This window comes from Rhynchophorus ferrugineus, unplaced genomic scaffold (genome assembly GCF_030347505.1).
Source record: "Rhynchophorus ferrugineus isolate W39M unplaced genomic scaffold, kcgeb_rfMv2 rfM6, whole genome shotgun sequence".
In the NCBI taxonomy this organism is placed as follows: Eukaryota; Metazoa; Arthropoda; class Insecta; order Coleoptera; family Curculionidae; genus Rhynchophorus; species Rhynchophorus ferrugineus.
The window spans coordinates 26,126,074-26,141,769 of NW_027472585.1; the positions used below are offsets into that span (position 1 = coordinate 26,126,074).

At 32.2% G+C, this 15,696-nt stretch overlaps 2 protein-coding genes across 3 annotated transcripts in view; one reads left to right on the forward strand and one right to left on the reverse strand.

The window, feature by feature from the left end:
* Positions 1–8,093, forward strand: part of LPCAT (Lysophosphatidylcholine acyltransferase) — a 55,116-nt gene extending 47,023 nt beyond the window's left edge. For both annotated transcript variants that reach the window (XM_076408012.1, XM_076408013.1), the window contains exons 7-9: positions 5,452–5,704; positions 7,349–7,490; positions 7,547–8,093. In XM_076408012.1, coding sequence (XP_076264127.1) covers positions 5,452–5,704; positions 7,349–7,490; positions 7,547–7,662 — 511 coding nt within the window. In that variant the 3' untranslated portion in view covers positions 7,663–8,093. The remainder of the gene's footprint in view (positions 1–5,451; positions 5,705–7,348; positions 7,491–7,546) is intronic.
* Positions 8,094–12,518: 4,425 nt separating this feature from the next.
* LOC143197865 (beta-1-syntrophin) overlaps positions 12,519–15,696 on the reverse strand; it is a 335,664-nt gene continuing 332,486 nt past the window's right edge. The window contains exons 4-6 of the mRNA XM_076406627.1: positions 14,897–15,233; positions 14,637–14,821; positions 12,519–13,774 (exon numbers count right to left, since the gene is read on the reverse strand). Of these exons, the coding sequence (XP_076262742.1) occupies positions 13,682–13,774; positions 14,637–14,821; positions 14,897–15,233 (615 nt within the window). The 3' untranslated portion in view covers positions 12,519–13,681. The remainder of the gene's footprint in view (positions 13,775–14,636; positions 14,822–14,896; positions 15,234–15,696) is intronic.

The following is a 15,696-nucleotide window of genomic DNA, read 5'->3' on the forward strand; positions in this document are numbered from 1 at the left end:
GGTCAGCTAGACGAAAATGTTACAATAATAATTGCATGATTTTATAAGTTTGTATGTAGTACGAACAAAATTCCTTTTTTACATCAAAATTAATCATAACCTGTATCACAGCCCAACTACACGTTTCCATGTAACGCATTTAGGTTTGTTTATGGAATTGTTCATTTAGGGCTTAATAAATGAAACTTAATGACAATAGAGATGTTAACAGTAATCGACAATCATTTTCATACTTAGGTCGAGATTGATTTTCTGGATAAAATACAGCAATGCGCCATGAAGTCAAAATGTCACACTAATCCAATTAACACATGGGTTGAAAAGTTCTGGACGTAACAGAGAAAACGCTTTTTTTTTTTCAAAATTGGCTTTATTCGTCAACGTAATCTCCATAAAGAGCTACACAATCACTCCAGTGCCGCTCTAATATTTCAATACCACTTTTGTAGGACGATTTATCTTTTGCTTCAAAATCGATAAGACCAGTTGCTGTCCACTCAGATGGCGATCGTTTTGATTCCAGAGTGAAGTGATGGATCCATCTTTCATCCATTGTCACATATCGACGCAAGAATTTTGGTTTATTACGTTTAAACATGATCAAACACTGCTCAGAATCATCAACACGTTCTTGTTTTTTATCAACATTGAGCAAACGCGGCATCCATTTTGAACAGAGCTTTCTCATAGTCAAACGCCCATGCAACATAAAACCAATTCTTTTGATATCTTTACAATGTTAGCTAACCCACGCAACTTCGTCATTCAAAAAGATTTTGTGGATTTTTTTATGTTTTCTGGTGTAACCACCTCATTTGGGCGTACACTGCGTTCTGCATCATCGGTGTCTCTACGACCACTTTTGAAGTCAGCAAAGCAGCGTTTTATTATTGTTTCTAATGGAGCGGAGTCCTTATATTGCTTTTCAAGCTGTTGCCTCGCTTGAACGGTATTTTTTCCCATCAAGACGCCGTGTTAAATTAAAACATTTTAATCCATTGTTTTGACAATAACAAAAGCAAGTACAAAAAGCACAATAACTCACAAACTTACGAGTAGAAAATCATGAAATTTTAACAGATTCCCTTTGAAGGTTAGTACTAACTGAAAAAGCGGTGAATTCTATAAAACTAGTGCCATCTCCGTGTTAGTCCCCGATCAGCCCACGTGTTACGTCAGTGTTTAGTGAGTGATTCTATAGGGATGTCGGAAACGGCAAACATATCAATATATCACAAAAAATTATTTTAGAATCATTAATTAATATGCATAAAAACATATTTTTAACACCGCCTGTATGCGCACGTCGTCATGTCTATAGGTCAGGTACTGGTCTGGTGCGAATTTAAATCTTAAAATAAAAAAAAAACGTTCCACTGAAAACCCTCGTTTCGTCTAGAAATAATATGTTTTTAATGTTGTTAAAAAACATTCATTATCCTAGTTTCCATATTTTTCCATAATTTCTTGTCGTAACCTGATAATCCCCATCCTCGCCTGCAAAAACTTGTTGAGTTTCTTATTGCAGATGCTTATATCGAAATCAAGGCAGATGTTCTGGAAATATGAAGTAGGGTATTTGCGACATATCTAGCCTCTTAACTTGATATTTCCATACTGAGAAGGCTTTTATCTTATCGTATACAAAAGTGTTATATTGTAAGATATAAGTTTGGAAATCTGTTTGAAGCATAATATTTAAATTTTAGCAATTTTGTATAAATGGCATATGAATATTTATCTTGTGAAAATATATAGTTTTTTATTTAATTATTTAATTCAACATTTTCTACATTGGTTAAAATAGCATCTCCTAATATCATTAAGTGAATTTTTTTGAAAATGCAATAACAATAAAAAGAACGAAAACCGAAATGGTACAAGAAGGAAATATTGCAACGGGTTAACCAAAATCGTCATAGGGGATCGTTACAGATTTCAACTACTACGTTTGTGGCAATAATTTATAAAAAATCTCAAATGAATACGTCAGTATATATATCGCATATTAAAGTTAAGAATAATGCTTAGCAATTTCTTTTTTCCATGTTATACAGTAGCTGTGATTTTGTAACCTTATTTAATCTTGTAATGCGAAATAACTCCATAAATCAACTTGATTTCCAATCATCATACAGTTCTTCATTTTACGTAGCGATATGTACTGGTAATTAATCGAAGAACTTTGTTTTAACAGCGTTGGATTACTAGTCGATTTGCTTTTTTAATGCAACCCTGTATTTGTACTCAATTATAAATAGCGAAAATTAATTTATGCGTCCTGTAGAATCAAAAATAAATTAACGTATTTGATATGAGAATTTAAAATGTTATGTTAGTGAGGAGTTCATCCATGGCTGTAACTCGGATAAAATATACATATTCTAGCAATACACTACACAACGGCTCTCTACAGTTCCGATATAAAAAACCGAATTGTTATGTTATCCAAAAGTATTTTAAAAGTACACAATAGGGCACTGAAGTAGTTAATCACTTAGTAACTAGATGAGTTCTTGCATTTATTTTGTATGAATTAAATTACATCTTACATTTACAGGTATTGTTATTTATACTGGTGCTAACAATTTTGTTTTATGTCGGCTGATTTGACTACAGTGTTATATTATTCCACAACATAGTTAAAAGATAGCGGCGAAACCAACAATAAATTAATTCCATAGATTATTTTGGCCCGTAAATATACAGTGGCGGTCCTCAATAAGGAAAATCAAATTTAGTGCTTCCTCTTGAAAAAAAAACTAATTGCATTCTGGCCGGTCATTATTTTAATATTTCTTTTTATTTAAAAAACGATTCATCGTAGAGTTGAAATTAATACACAAAAACTGACGAATTTCTTATCTGGCGGTAAACGGAAAGCACAAACCCATCAATTAGTTCGTAAAAAAACTTCATATTCATAAGACACTAATCATGCGTAACGTGAGAAATTCAGCCCTTCGCTTTGCTCTGCTCCCGTCGCGGGATCTTAGTTCACTTCAAATCGGAATATTAGATCTGATTGGTTAATCCTCCGCCGCCCGCACTCCGTGATCACTGCGGCTGTCGAAGTTTTATGATGCCCGTGTTCACTTGATATCAGTGCACTTGTACCCTCGCGGATATAATAATGGGCAATTTTGATAAAATGACACATTAGGGTGCAATATTTAACGACAGTTAATTTGTCTTGCCTATCATTGGAAGAAAAAATTAAAATTGAAAGTGCTGGGCGTCCGAAACCAAGTGTATTTATTACAAAAGTAACAAAATGCAAAAGTCGTGAATACAAACGTACTTTTAAAACAGAAGCTTGCAAGAAAACTGAGTGGTTGTGCGGGTGTGACGTGAGTAATAGTCTGCTTGCCCAATTTTTTTTTTCTAACGTTGAGCACCCCCAAAGTATTTAACCACGTGCAGCCGCTGGTATATAGCAAGCACGACCGTCGCATAATATTGATTTTAAGTAAAATATGTCCTGTCGACAAAAATATTAATTATATGCTACATGAAATAATACAAGACCGACCCAAAATTTTTTTTACATATATATTCTCGTATCATGCTGAAGTTAAAGTAGATGAAGAAAAGTTATTGTTGAATATAAAAATTCGATTTATATTCCTCATTTCTTTTTTCACTCTCTCTCTCTGTGTCTGTGTCTCTCTCTCTCTTATAAAAATTAATGATAAAGCATATTTTCTGATAGTTATTATACTTGTCGTTTGTTCCCTCCACTTTTAAAGAAAGTCTGTCTGTGAATTTACGAATAAAATATCAATATTTTTGGCATTATTATTTTAATACACTTTCTTCTGCCTAAATATTTGATATTTCATTATTGATTCAAATTGATTTGCCGTAGCCATCTCCAAATAGGCATTATGCCATAGGTCAATATTTATATTGTAATGTTTTTCCTAACTTCGATTGATGTTTCATATTTTCTTCGTGAGTGGATGAATTTTGTTACTTTTGCTTTTTCCCACTGCGTTAAATATTGCTTATTTGTTGAAGGATGTATTATGTGTTTGCATACTGACATTCAGTGTCATATCTAAAACGAAAGCTAAGATATATTCATATTTCTTCTTTAATATAAGTATGGTATTGTAATTAATATGTCAGATATATACAATTAATTTTTGATCACTGTTTGTGGAATCACCTTTAATACTTTGATAGGTTTTTAATACTGTTAATTGAATGTTATCACGGAACTTTTGTTTAATTTAAGGAATAAGTAGAATTAAGATGAATATAAATCAGGTGAATGAATTGAATTTTTAATGAAAAAGTCTGTTGGTTGATCAGGCGCCTTAAAACAAATATCTTCACGCAAGCGAAGCATAACTCTCAAATAATACTTGTTTACGATTTGGCCCAGGGAAAGGAACTCATAATGAATAACACCTAGATATGTATGTCTTTAGGACCACTTTACAGTTGTATGTCTATAACATTATGAAACGAACTATCATTTTCTCAATATTTCATGTTTACTCATGGATTATAGGATAGAGATAAGAATTCTAATCATGGGAAATATATTGCGCCATTTCATCGCCAATTATTTATTAAATTAATTATAGTTAACGTCAAAGAAGCAAAAATATATTGGATGCGATGAAGAGTTTAATATATCATATTTCTGAACTAATTATGTTTCTATATATTATGAGACAATCAATGAAAACATAATTAACCTAGTTTATTATGTAAATACATAATGTGATTAAGTTATAAGCTGTTTCATTTTAAAACAAGCGCATTTTAAAATTGTCGATAATTGAAAATAATAACAGTTGTGCTTTTGTAGTGAAAATTAATATTAGATTAAAACAGATTTTTACTTTGCTTTATCCTATATTTTTTGAAGTGAACACAGATCCAGTCCACCTGTCAATTTAAAAGTTGTTGCAAAGATATTGATTTTAAAGAAGTTCATGAGATATAATAAACAAGTCATCTTAAATCCTGAAATAAAATGTGTAAATAGTTATTACATTTATATTAATTATCTAGCTTAATTAAGTCATCAGATATTAACTAAAAGAACCTAATAACACCTACGATAGAAAAAAGCATTTAATTACTTTCCAATTAATCAAACTAGGTAAAATAAATATATTCAAAGAGGGTAGCACACATAGTATTTTGTTATATCCGGGTCAATTTATCAACCTATTAATATGTATGTGCTTGTTTTCATATAAAATAATGACACCATCAGTTTCGATTCAATATGCTTTCTATCAATATAAATATTTCCACAAATTTAAAATTAAACTGTTAAAAATAGAATCGATAATAGAGACCGATTTGATTACATGTTCATTTTATTTTAACAATTTCATTGCTTGGAATTCTCTGAAATGTTCGCTCATATATTTAGAAAATTATTATAATGTTTATTGAAGTAATATTGATATGATATTTTTATTTTAGCCTGGATAATACTCACACTGAAGAGAAGCTTTTAGAAGCGAGCAGTTTCATCTGTCGAGATTGCAGTAGAATAACCTTTATAGAATTTGTAGATCTATTAAGGTTACAAGAAAATGAACAAGTAGCATTACAACTTTTCAGAATCTATGACAAGAATAATGTAGGATTCATAGACATTCGCGATTATCTCCTTGGAGTGTTGGCAACAGAAAACAACAAATCTCCATTGGATGTGATTAGGATAGCTTTTAAGGTGAGATAAAGTTATTATTGTACACATATAGGTGAAACCATTGAAGGTGTATTATCCTATTAACTAAATTTAAGGGTCAAACTACAATTATTGGAAATAGAAAAATTATTACAAATATTCAGAATTTTCATATTAAATTCATCTTTAAATTAATTCATAAATTTCATATTCAATAAAACTACTTACTTAGTTTACCAAACTAAACTATGATAAGAATCTCTTTTCTTTCTCAAATTTGAAAAATAGCTACAATTATATGGTAAGGGGGATATTATATTAGGTACTTGCATGTATTATGATCAACAACATATGCATTAGTTAAAACGTGAGGAACCAATGTAAACAACTGTTAAACCATCTAAATAATAGTTCTCCATAGCGTGTTGTTGAGTTATATGGTATATGCGGACTGTAAACATAGGATTGTCATTTTTCGCCATTCATTACTTATATTTGTTTGATTCGAAAAAAACATGAAACGAAGAAATATAACTTAAACACTCAAGGCGAAACTGCTCTGTTATATTCCAATTTTCGGTTTAGTTTCAATGATTTAAAAATGGAACTCTTGATTTCGATGACAAATAATAGAATAAAGGAGCAAAAAAAGTTTGAAAACTAAGAATTACAAACTCTCAAACATCTTGCAGTCAGATTAGCAGTTGATGTATCTTTCCAGGCATTTACATGCACTGGGAAAGATCCAAGAGAAGGGGAAAGGGCTACCACACGAAGTTATTGAAATTCTATTTCAAACTGTTTCAACTTCGCGTAAGTATTAACTTGTCAGCTAAAAAGTTGTCTGTGGCGTATTGAAACTAACGATGAAAAGTGGATCTACTATGACAAGCCCAAGCGAAAAAAGTGATGGGTTAGTCCACTCATGGTGAACAACCCACCTATAGTTAAGTAGGTAATATATATGGCTTCACAGTAGGATTTTATGTATATGATGGAATTGGCAAGGCGTAGTGCTGCTAATGCTGACTGATATTGTTACCTCAGACATCTAGAGATATCAGTTGAACAAACTAACCGTATTGTTGCAAAAAAATCCAGCAATAGCGAGTAAAAATCGTAGTCATCATCTTGTGTGACAGAGCTTGGCCACCTGTTGCAAGAATTTTTAAGGTTAGCTAAGGTTTAGTTAAGATTTACTGCTAGCTAAAATAGGAAGTTCTGCTACACTCAGCGTACTCAACGGACATAGCTCCTTCTAATTATCTCTTATTCAAATCGATGCAGCATGGCAGAAGTACTGTGAAAATGGATCGCGATCAAATTAATATCGTTCTTTTGACACTGTATCTCCATATTGCCAGAAAGATGTGAAAAAGTTGTACGTACGATGAGCGTTTACATTGTACCCAATGTATTTATTTTTCTCAATAAAAATGAAAAACTGGTCAGAGTACATGCAAGCATCTAATATAGCTATGACGTTAGTTTTAGCTGAATGCGGAAGAGTTTCCACTGCTGTATGAGACAACATGTTATCTACATCAATCTAAATGGTTAAGTAGATATTTCCAATATCAATAATCAATAATTTAACCTACGTCTTATTTAGTATAATTTTAAAATAATTCTTATAATGTACTTGCATCATATTTTGTTTTAATATAACCTTTATTTATTTTTAAGTTATATGATACAAATCATAATGGAAAACTAACAGCAGAGAACGTCTGTAAAGCCTTGTGCCAAACCATGGGATTAAGTCGAGAAAATGCTATGGAAATATTCGATCAAGTCGATCGACATCAACTTGGTTTTGTAACTTATGGTAAGGAAATAATTACCCCGAAACATAAATGTATTTAATTTATAACAATTTTACAGACAATTTTGTAAATTATGCTCAGAAGAAATCCGAGTTCTCCCACTTATTTATTGACGAGAAATCTTACCAAAGGACTGGCGAGATATGTCCGAATAACGAGAAAAAGATTGATTGATTTTCACCAGTGGTTGTTCATATGTAAAGTTGGAGATAACAGGACATCGCATAAACAACCACTGGGACAAAATAGGTGTTTCTCCAAAATTTACATTGAATAACCATTGTAATATGCTGCAAAGTGTCTTCATATTTAGGCAGTCTTCTATAACCCAGCTGAAATCGTAGACTTCCCTGTAAATCCTGAATTTAGTTTTTGTTGTAAAATAACCAGGAACGTGACCTACACTATGCGATATTGTCCTTGCTCGCTTTTCACAAAACAACTATCACAATGTTGCTCGTAAAACATCTACACAATTACCAATATATAGATCTGTATAAAAGGTTAGGATTAGAAAATTATTTATTTCTGTGTACTATAACTTGTTATTATGTGTACTATAGTTTTTTTCTAGTTTTAAGTTAAATATAGTTTTGATATAGCTATTATGTGTTTTATTTATTGAAATATAATATTTTTTTTGAAATAGTTAACAATTTTAAATATATATTTTTATATTACTTGCTGTTGATTTACTTATTCTAGAATTATATTACGATATTTGAAATGTTTGTGATTTATCACCAACACAATCTTCTATATGGTATTGTTCCATCTATTGAGCCTGTTGACTCAAATTTATCAAAAAAATTTTTTGATATATTCCCAACAAGACTTTGTAACGAATCAGTTCCAATTCCTTATTATAAATATAAATTTCAAATACAAATCAATGATGTGCCGTTTTGGTCGATGAGCGTTTGCCACTTTGCATCTAAAACCATAATTGTATTACTGTAAGTCTTCTGCAATATCTGAGATCCGTATGTTTATTATATATTTGTAGGCGTACAGGCGACAGACAAAATCGTTAACATCATGCAAAATAGTACATATTGTTGTATATTGCTGCTTGTTGTATATTGTTGTTGTATTACTGCTTCCATATAAATAATGGGAGGATATTTAAGGGTATATGGTAATAAAATATACACAAAATATTGTAAAACATCATTGGCTAAGAGAAATAGTGGGCGAAACTCAAAGTTATGTGATAGAGGCTAACGAAAACTAAAAACTATTGTGGAAAGAGCAGAACCCATGACTCACTTGAGTAATACTATTTCTGTAAGCTGCGAAGGGGTGGTGTAACGATCATAAAACTTGGACACGTGGAATCATCCATTACATGTTTTCCAACAAACAGCCGAGTGTATATATTGAGAACCCCAAATGAAACTTACGATCCAGGCTGCATGTTTCCTACAGTCGATGATGGTGGAGGTTTCAGTATGATTTGGGCAATATCGTGGTATTCAGCTTGTTCTTTCATTCACATCACTGTCCAGATTACATGTCAACATTCTCAACTTCTTAATATGACTGGCATATTACTGCCCAATACTGACATATTCCAAAATGATAATGCGCCCATACACACAACCAAAAACCTTTTTGATTTTGGTTTGAAGAGCATCAGAATATCATCAAACATAATTATCCTTGCACTAGTCACGTAAATATTTGAGACAAGTCTGTATGACCATGTAGAAAAATTTTTAATTTTTGATTTTTTTTAGTATGAGATTGTAACAAAACTATAAACCAAACCTTGTTTTAATATGAAGAGGGCCACTTGAAAATGCAGGAATCCAGGAAAATGCAGTTAAGACCAGGAAACTGTAGCGACCGTTACCACCCTTTAGGCCACCACGCATTCACCTACAGCAAGTTCAAAGATTGGCAACGCTGGTAGATTGGTACCATGCGGTTCTCGGCTATAAGAGACCACCACGTCGCTTTCTTTTCTTTTCTCTACCCCCTTGTGACAGTACCAATTCCACAGCCCTATCGTACTTCCCTTACCTAAACTAATATACTGTCAGTTGTCCCGCCGACCACATTTATCATTCAATATAGAAATAAACAAGTTTTTATTCAACCAATGTTTTCAGTTCCCGTGCCAATTCCATCCACAAAATAGTAGCGATCGGACAAACAATCGCATCGACAGCCACACATTCCGACCGACCAGACGAACATTCCTACAAAACAATTCTTAAAATATGTTCATCCATAATCCTCCCTGAGCTAGACTATGGCTCCCTACTCTTTGCCGCTGTTGCTCCAGCTTACCTCAAATCCTTAGATGCCATTCAAAATACTGCACATAGACATCACAACACAATCCTTCAAAGAATGGCTAATCCTGACTGACTCCTGAAATGCTCTCGAATGTTTCCTGGAACAGAAGGTCAACCATCCTCTGGTCACTGACTCACTGTCAATCATCCATACCCTCTATCTGAATGGGATCAGGACAAATTTTACTGTAGATCCCTTCTCACGTTGGTATAGCGGGAAATGAAAGCGCGGAAAGTGTGGTTAAATCGGCAGCCTGCTCTCCCCTTCCCATCACGGATGTTTGTGTCCATACTGACCTTATCCCTTTTGTTTCTTGTTTCAGAGAGAACGAGGTATAGCAGGCTCTTTGAGGTTAAAGCTGATTTTTTCTCGGCTCTTCGCGTTCCTTCCTATGCCGTAACTTTGAATCAGCTAAGATGAGGCCACTGTTGTTTCTTGCACGGTCACTTGACGACTTCGAGCCCGCCTGATCACTGTGAATTTTGTCACCGTATCCCTATTTCAATCTACCACATACTGAACGACTGTCCAGGGCTCACCCAGATTAGAACTAAGTATGGGCTGCAAAATTTTAGAAATGCCTTAATAGGATAAAATACAAACAGCCTCCTCGAATTTCTACGAGAAATCGATTTTTTTCCATAGAATCTAGCCCATGCTAAGTTAAGGGTTACTGACCAAATAACCATTACCACTTCGGTATGGGTGCTGATGTGTGCTATCTGGATGTTACCTCTACTTCGTTATGGCTGTGTTTGTAGTTCATTTTTAAAATGTATATACACTATTTATACTTTTAGTCCCCCTGTTATTAATTTTATTTATTTATTAATTTATTATTTTATATATACACTTTTTATGTCTGTCCCCGTCCCCTTTATTTCAGCACCGTACTGTTGTATAGTCGCGAAATCCGCTAAAGCGACAAAAAAATTAATATTCTAGCACGATGTTTTTGTCGATCTTTTTTCGTGCAAGATGTGTCTGTTTATCGTTAATGTGAATACAACACAGAAGAAATTTAAATCATTGTAGGGAAACTGTAAGATAAAACATTCCAACACCATAGTCGTCCTTCATCCAAAAATCTTCACAGTTCTGTCCGCCGCAGATAAGTACAAGAGTCCAAGCAAAGCACATATTTCAAATATATCCGTAGCATTGGCATCCCTTCTGCTTGAATCGTTTTCTTTGACAGAAGCGATATATTTATAAGTGTTCTCAACAACAATATCGATAATTCTGTTGTCTACAAAATATTCCCATATGTCTACAGTTTCTCCAATAACTTTGTTTCCTGTGTTAGGTCATGTAAAAGTAATTTTAAAATATTTTTTTCCTTGACCTAATAGTTTTTGGCTTTGGAGGCTGTTATAAATATTTGAAATACTAACTGTATTTGAAATAAAAAATTCAATTGATGATTCCATAATCCCATAAGTTCCTTTACAATATAATTTGATATAACTCATCACAATACGTTTAATAGAAAAAAAAACGTATTAAATGTCCTCAAATGTTACCTAGTTTAAAGTTTAAAAGGTATATAGAACAGGTCCTACATTAGTTGGATGTTGTTAATAGGACAAGGACTTGGAGCTAGTGGAATAAAGTCTATCTATATAGTAGAAGTAGTTTCCGTGCGTTCATGTGGGATGTCGATTGTAGTTGGACGTGGGACATAAGACAAAATAGCTATATGAAAATGAAAGGCATATAAGATTGCTATCTGCAAGGAGGAGATCGAAGAGTGAAATAAATAAGCAAGGAATAAAGCAAGGAATCACCCTGGTGTATTTATTGTTTTTTTTTTGTTTAAAAGATAAGGACTATATGAATACATAAATGAAATAATGAATATAATAAAATGAAACTAACTCCATAATTTGCATAGATGGAACACATACATGCATAGAAGAAATTATGAATTATTAACTGTATATTTGTAAAAATTTTAAAGCATTGATAAATATTAAGGTATTAAGTGATTATTTACTTAATAAATACATTAAAGTCAATGAAAATTAGACATGATTAATGGTTAGTGTGTGTTAGTTCTTGAGATGGTTTACATATATTTTAATATGCAGATATTTATTATTTTAATTAATGTTATTTTTTTAATACATTTATGATCTTACATTGAAAATACTGTAAAAACAAGTTTTAGTAACTTATCATTTACAAAATTGTCCTTTTACACCATTATAAGAGAAACATAATTGGTTTAATATATTGTGGTCGAAATTCGACCAGAGCGCGATCACTAGTAATAACATACTTATATTAGAGAAAAAAGCACCTTCGCCGATTTGTTAGAAATAATCCACACGACACGTATTCCAATAATTGATTTTAATTTCTTTTAATTGATAGAAGTTAACAATAGGGTAGCCTGACTAGTGGAATGAAAACAAACAAATCAAAGAAAAAGAACAAATTCGATGGTAGTGAAGGGCTTTTCAACTTTTAGGACAGAAATAGGGTAATACATTATAAGTATACAAAGATTATTATATATTTAGTTTTGAACTTGTTTTACTCTGTATTACGTATAGATCTATAATTTTAATTAATAGTTACTAAATAAATAACTTGTATCACCAAGCTCACACAGTAATAAAACTTTACAAATTAAAATCGAACTAAATCAAGTTCGGAAACATCAACAATACCTAACTAGGAAACTAGTAATGAGACATGGGTAAATAAATGAAACGACTGTATAATTAGTTCATCTTTCTTTTATTGCTACAGTTACAATTACCACTAGGATATTTGGCTAGGATTACAGGATTATTAAATTTTAAAAATACTTCCCCGCAATATTTCCCACTCAACCTTTCGATTACCTACATGTACAAAGCTACAAGAATACAAGAAAGAACACGATTATTTTGTCGTCCACTTTACAGCAAACATTTACTATAATATGTCCTATTCTTTTGATTACATTTTTTACATTATGGTGAATGCAATCGATCACTGCAATCAATATCGATGGGTAAGAAATTCTTATTTTAAACGATTTTTTTACATATTGTCTACCTTGTTTTTCGTTATATTAATGTACAGAGTAAAAAACTACCACACAAAATAACTGAAGATGAAACAATTTGGTAAAACCTGAGGAAAACAGACTTGAATGCGATGTGGAACTGTCGCTGGGAATGGTTGTTTCAGTATCGATAGATAACTTCTAAATAATCAATTTTCTTTTCATAATTTTGATTAAATTTGCAAGTTATTTAATCTTAATGCTATTAATGTAAAATATTTACTTACACTTTATAAAAGATACAAACATTTAATAAGCCAAAATAAAACTATTTAATAAACATTCTTCTTTAATAGCATTAGAAAATATATAAAAATTTCGATATTGTGCCAAGTCGGATGAATAAGATAAAAAATAGTGGTTCCAAAAACTATCGATATTGAAAAATATGCGGCCTTAAGGAGCGACCATTCTAACCTACAGGGACTAGGACTGTGACTATTGTCTTGTAGTATAATCTTAAAATTAAATGTGGTAAGCCTGTTTGTACCGTTTTTTTGGAACGTGATATCTCTCAAAGGCACAAGTTCGAAATAGACCGATTTTTTCCTTAAAACCAAAACTAAAACTAATATAGAAACAATATGAAAGGAAACAGCTCTTTCGTCTCTTTAAATCTCAATCTATCATCTTTTTGATTTGATTTTCATTATTTTTAATACTGATCAAAATTCGTGTATTGTGATTGTGGTTTGTTCGCTTTCTTTTTGCGACTGGCCAATTTTTTTGAACAATCTTCACTTAATGTTTTTTTCTGAACTGTTTTACACGATGTCTTAACTACTAATTGACAGAGTTTTTTCTTTCCTTCTCTTCTGACTGAACCATATTTTATGCGGTCAATCCTAGTCGATGAATTTTAGCCGATAAAAAGTTGTGTAGTATGAATACAATTGGTTTTGGACAGCCTTCTATATCTAATTCCTAAAAAAAAAATAATTTGTTAATAACAATGACCGATTTTTTTTTAAACCGAAGTTTTTTATAGAAAATAGAGAACAAAGCACTTATTTATTGGATTATTTAAGCAATAATTTATTGGACGAAGTTTAAGCGTCACAAATTTAAAACAAGCCGGCTTGATGGTTCAATGGTAAAGGCGATAGGAAGCTCCTACTGTTGGAATAGCAGCGGGTTCGAATCCTGCTGGGGAATGGTCGTATATTTATGTTTGTGGTTGTTTAAAGTTTATGATTGTTCTAGGCAAAAGTGTAAAATCGGGCAAGGAAATTGATCCCAGTCACGCCAGTAACCAGACTGGGTAAGACCGGATGTCTTCTGGGATGATTTCTAAAGTTGGTCACTCGCTAGTTGGTAGGCTTAATGCTGACGACCGTGGTTCGGAGCCCACGTTAAACTTTAGGCCCAGTCCAGATCAGCCCATAGTAGGTAAAAGGAGACTTTTTTATAATATATAAATTTATATATATTTATATTTTTTGTATATATTTAAATATATATATAAAAATTAAAACAGAAGCATATAATAATAATAAATAATAATATAAAACAAAGAGTATTTTTATTTATTTTTATATTATACCATACTATTGTAAACTATTGACTTAAAATTAATATACTAGGTTGTTCATTAAATTCGTGAAATACCACCAATTCGTTAAAAGTAACAATAAAACTAGTCGATTGAAAAATAATCAATTACTAAATAGTTGAAAGTCACTTTCGTTCCATAGTTTCCAATGTTAAAAATTAACAATATAATTGAGGCTTTTCTATTCTTTACCAATTATTCTATTCTATTCATATTTATAATTAGCAAACTTACCACTTCTCCTTCATCAGATGAACCAAAATCAAGCCAAAGAAATCGTTTTCCATCATCAGATGAGTTTCGTAACCTGTCGAAGGGGTATCTCCATAACGTTCTTGATCCTGTTCCTGCTTCCAGCAAAGTAAATCCATTTTCGTAGTGTATCACTAACTGGGCAGGTCTACCTTTCCATAGACAACCTTAAAATAAAGTATACCATGTATATTTTAAGATATTTGTCTTCTATTTTTCTGTATTTTTTTTTAAATACTTACGACACACTAGCTCCTTTTGGGTGACTGCACTTGCATGGCTACCATTGACCAAAGACTTCGCCCACACCGCTAAATCTCTGTGAGTTTCTGCTCTTAGACTATGCGTTACCACTCCTTCAACTGTCGCACATCTGATGCTGAACTCGGGAAAGTCGTCGCGCTTTCCAGAACCGACCAGGCGAGTTGCTATAAGGGAATATGCTTCCGCGGGCGCCCTCCAGGCTTCTCCCGACCATGGAGCGCTTTCATAAAATCTGAGTTCGCTGTCAGTAACGGCAGCAAAAATTGAGTGCCATCGTTCGTTGTCCTCTGAACTTTCAGAACTTGACATGTTCGTCTGAAATTAATAACAATGTATGTATAATTAAGCTGGAAATTCGAATGTTTATACTATTTAGATTTAGCTATACAAATATTTTATGAGAGGTATCTGAATATGTAAAAATAGATGCTTTAGATTATGTTATGCATCAAACAATTTTGTAACTATATCCATGTCTAAAAGACTTCTATCCTTTATTACGTGAAAATTGACCAAATTCTCAGTCCGAATATGTTGTAATTTTTACCAACATGATATAATTTGCAAGTTTTCTTTTTCTTCTTTAAGTTTACGAAATTTAAGATAATATTTTATACAGAAGATTGCTTAATGAAGTGATTTTCTACATGCCATGTATATATAATATAAACAGAAGAAATACTTATTGCCAATAGGGCAGATTGTGGACTCACGAAGAGTAATAAAAAAAAAGTTTACGAAATTGGCCTGGAAATGGTAACTTAAGGAAGTTAACATT